This window comes from Arachis hypogaea, chromosome 4 (genome assembly GCF_003086295.3).
Source record: "Arachis hypogaea cultivar Tifrunner chromosome 4, arahy.Tifrunner.gnm2.J5K5, whole genome shotgun sequence".
In the NCBI taxonomy this organism is placed as follows: Eukaryota; Viridiplantae; Streptophyta; class Magnoliopsida; order Fabales; family Fabaceae; genus Arachis; species Arachis hypogaea.
This window is the reverse complement of record NC_092039.1, coordinates 80,854,927-80,857,496: the sequence shown is the minus strand read 5'-3', so window position 1 is coordinate 80,857,496 and position 2,570 is coordinate 80,854,927. Positions and strand designations below refer to the sequence as shown.

Genomic DNA, 2,570 nt, shown 5'->3' with positions numbered 1-2,570 from the left:
TGCAATTGGTGCAATTTTGGGACAGAGACATGATAAGCTCTTGCACATCATCTATTATGCCAGTCGTGTTTTAAATAATGCACAAAGAAACTACACCACCACAGAGAATGAGTTACTTGTAGTAGTTTATGCCATTGACAAGTTCAGATCCTATTTAATTGGGTTTAAGGTTATTATCTATACTGACCATGCTGCTCTCAAATACCTTTTTTTCCAAGCAGGACTCTAAACCAAGATTGATAAGATGGGTATTACTCCTGCAAGAATTTGACATAGAGATTAGAGGCAGGAAAGGATCGAAAAACTAGGTGGCTGATCACTTGTCCCAAATCGAACCTACAATGGGGACGTCTCCCCCCACTACTGAGATATCCGAGACCTTTCTGGATGAACAACTCTTTGCAATACGCAAAGCACGTTGGTTCGCTGACATTGCAAACTATAAAGCTATAAGGTTCATCCTCAAGGAGTACAGTAGACAGCAAGTTCGAAAACTCATCCATGATGCTAAGTACTATTTGTGGGACGAACCATACCTTTACAAAAGGTTCTCAAAAGGCATAATCCACCGTTGCGTGTCTGAGGAGGAAATACGGCAAATCCTATGGCACTGCCATGACTCAAATTATGGAGGTCATTTTGAAGGTGAGCGAACAACCACCAAGGTCCTTCAGAGCGGCTTCTTTTGGCCAACACTCTTCAAGGACTCCCGAGAATTTATCCGCAACTATGACAGTTGTCAACGTGTTGGAAATCTCTCTCATAATCATGAGATGTCACAACAAGGGATCTTGAAAATTGAGTTGTTTGATGTATGGGACATAGACTTTTTGGGGCCTTTTCCACCTTTATATTTGAACACATACATCCTTGTGGTAGTAGACTATGTGTCTAAATGGGTTGAGGCAATCGCATCACCCACTAATGACATTTGGGTAGTAATGAAGTTCCTTAAAAAATACATTTTTAGTAAATTCGGTGTCCCAAGGATACTAATTAGTGATGGAGGCAGTCACTTCTATAACAGACAGCTTGACTCAATTCTGCAACATTATGGTGTTCGCCACAGAGTGGCATCCCCCTACCATCCACAGACAAATGAACAAGTTGAGGTCTCTAACAGGGAGCTCAAAAGAATCCTGGAGAGGATAGTGAACACCTCTAGGAAGGACTGGGCAAGGAAGCTTGACGACGCTCTCTGGGCGTATAGAACAGCTTTCAAGACCCCTATTGGAATGTCCCCCTACTAGTTGGTCTATGGTAAGGCCTGTCATCTGCCAGTGGAACTGGAACACAGAGCTTACTAGACAACCTCCTCAACTTTGATGCTAAAGCTGCAGGAGAAAAAAGGTTACTCCAGTTAAATGAGTTGGATGAATTCCGACATGCTGCATTTGAAAATGCAAAAATCTACAAGAAAATGGACAAGAATTGGCATGATAAAAAGATGTCCTCTAGAGTCTTTGAGCCTGGCTAGAAGGTTCTACTCTTCAATTCCAAACTCAAACTCTTTCATGGGAAGCTCAAGTCCAGATGGACAGGACCTTTTTTAGTCACTAATGTGTCACCTTATGGTCATATAGAGCTCCAAAGCCGCCATTCGGACAAGAGGTTCACAGTTAATGGACAGAAGGTCAAGCATTACCTAGGAGATACTCTTGAGTAGGAAAAATCTGCACTGCTGCTAACATGATAGCAGTAAGGTCAAGCTAATGACGATAAACAAGCGCTTGTTGGGAGGCAACCCAACCATAAGTAGTATATTACTGTTCTAGTCCTTTTGTTTATTCTCGTTTTAATTCATTTTTAGTCTTCTTCCTATTAATTTTCATAGTTTTCCTTTGCTTTTTGATGTTTGTGATCATGCACAACACTTAGAATAAAGACAGAAATTTCAGAAGTGAAATCAGAACTCCTTGCTGGCATTGAACACCAGACAAGGAGGAAGTTGGGTGTTCAATGCCCAAAAAAGGGAGAAATGATGCCATTGAATGCCGAGAAAGGAGGCAATGGGCGTCCAACGCCCATTAGGGAGTGAAGGGTTGGCATTGAACGCCCAGGCTGGGCGAGCTCAGGGCCATTCCATGGTCCCTTATGGGCGTTCAACACAAATTCTTGGCGTTGAACGCCCCCTTCAATGAAAAAAAAAAACAAGGAACCCCTGGCGTTCAACGTCAGACCTTGGCGTTGAACACCCAGGAGGGGGAGAGCCAAAATTCGAATTTCCAAAGAAGGGAAGGAGGGGTTGACTTGGTCAAACCATATCTTTTCAAAACCTTATCTTTTCATCAATTTTCTCTTCAAATCACTTTTTCTTTTAATTTAAATTGAATTTGAACCATTTATCCAATATCTCTTTCAACAATTTAATTTCCAATCCTATCTTCTCAAATCAAATCTTTTTTAGTTCAAATCTTTTTAATCTATATCTTATCTTTCATATCTTTTTTATGAATGTGCTCTCCTTCTATGTAATCTTCTTTCAAAAACTTTTTCCAATCTTCCTTCATTCAAATTGATTTTCGATCATATCTTGTTTTCTCTTTGATCATATCTTTATAAATTCAAAA

The 2,570-nt window shown here is 40.5% G+C and overlaps 1 protein-coding gene across 1 annotated transcript; it reads left to right on the top strand.

Annotated features, from left to right (window-relative positions):
* Positions 1 to 341: 341 nt before the first annotated feature.
* LOC140184142 (uncharacterized) lies at positions 342 to 1,649 on the top strand. Its single transcript, XM_072234435.1, has 2 exons — positions 342 to 905; positions 1,584 to 1,649. Exons 1-2 carry the CDS (start codon positions 342 to 344, stop codon positions 1,647 to 1,649), a joined length of 630 nt encoding a protein of 209 aa, XP_072090536.1.
* Positions 1,650 to 2,570: the final 921 nt, after the last annotated feature.

Bases quoted from the DNA above. Each gene is read 5' to 3' on its own strand.
- LOC140184142 (XM_072234435.1), top strand. From the start codon at position 342: ATGGGGACGTCTCCCCCCACTACTGAGATATCCGAGACCTTTCTGGAT. The intron at 906-1,583 runs GCAATCGCATCA...ATGGTCATATAG, and splicing joins ATGTGTCTAAATGGGTTGAG to AGCTCCAAAGCCGCCATTCG.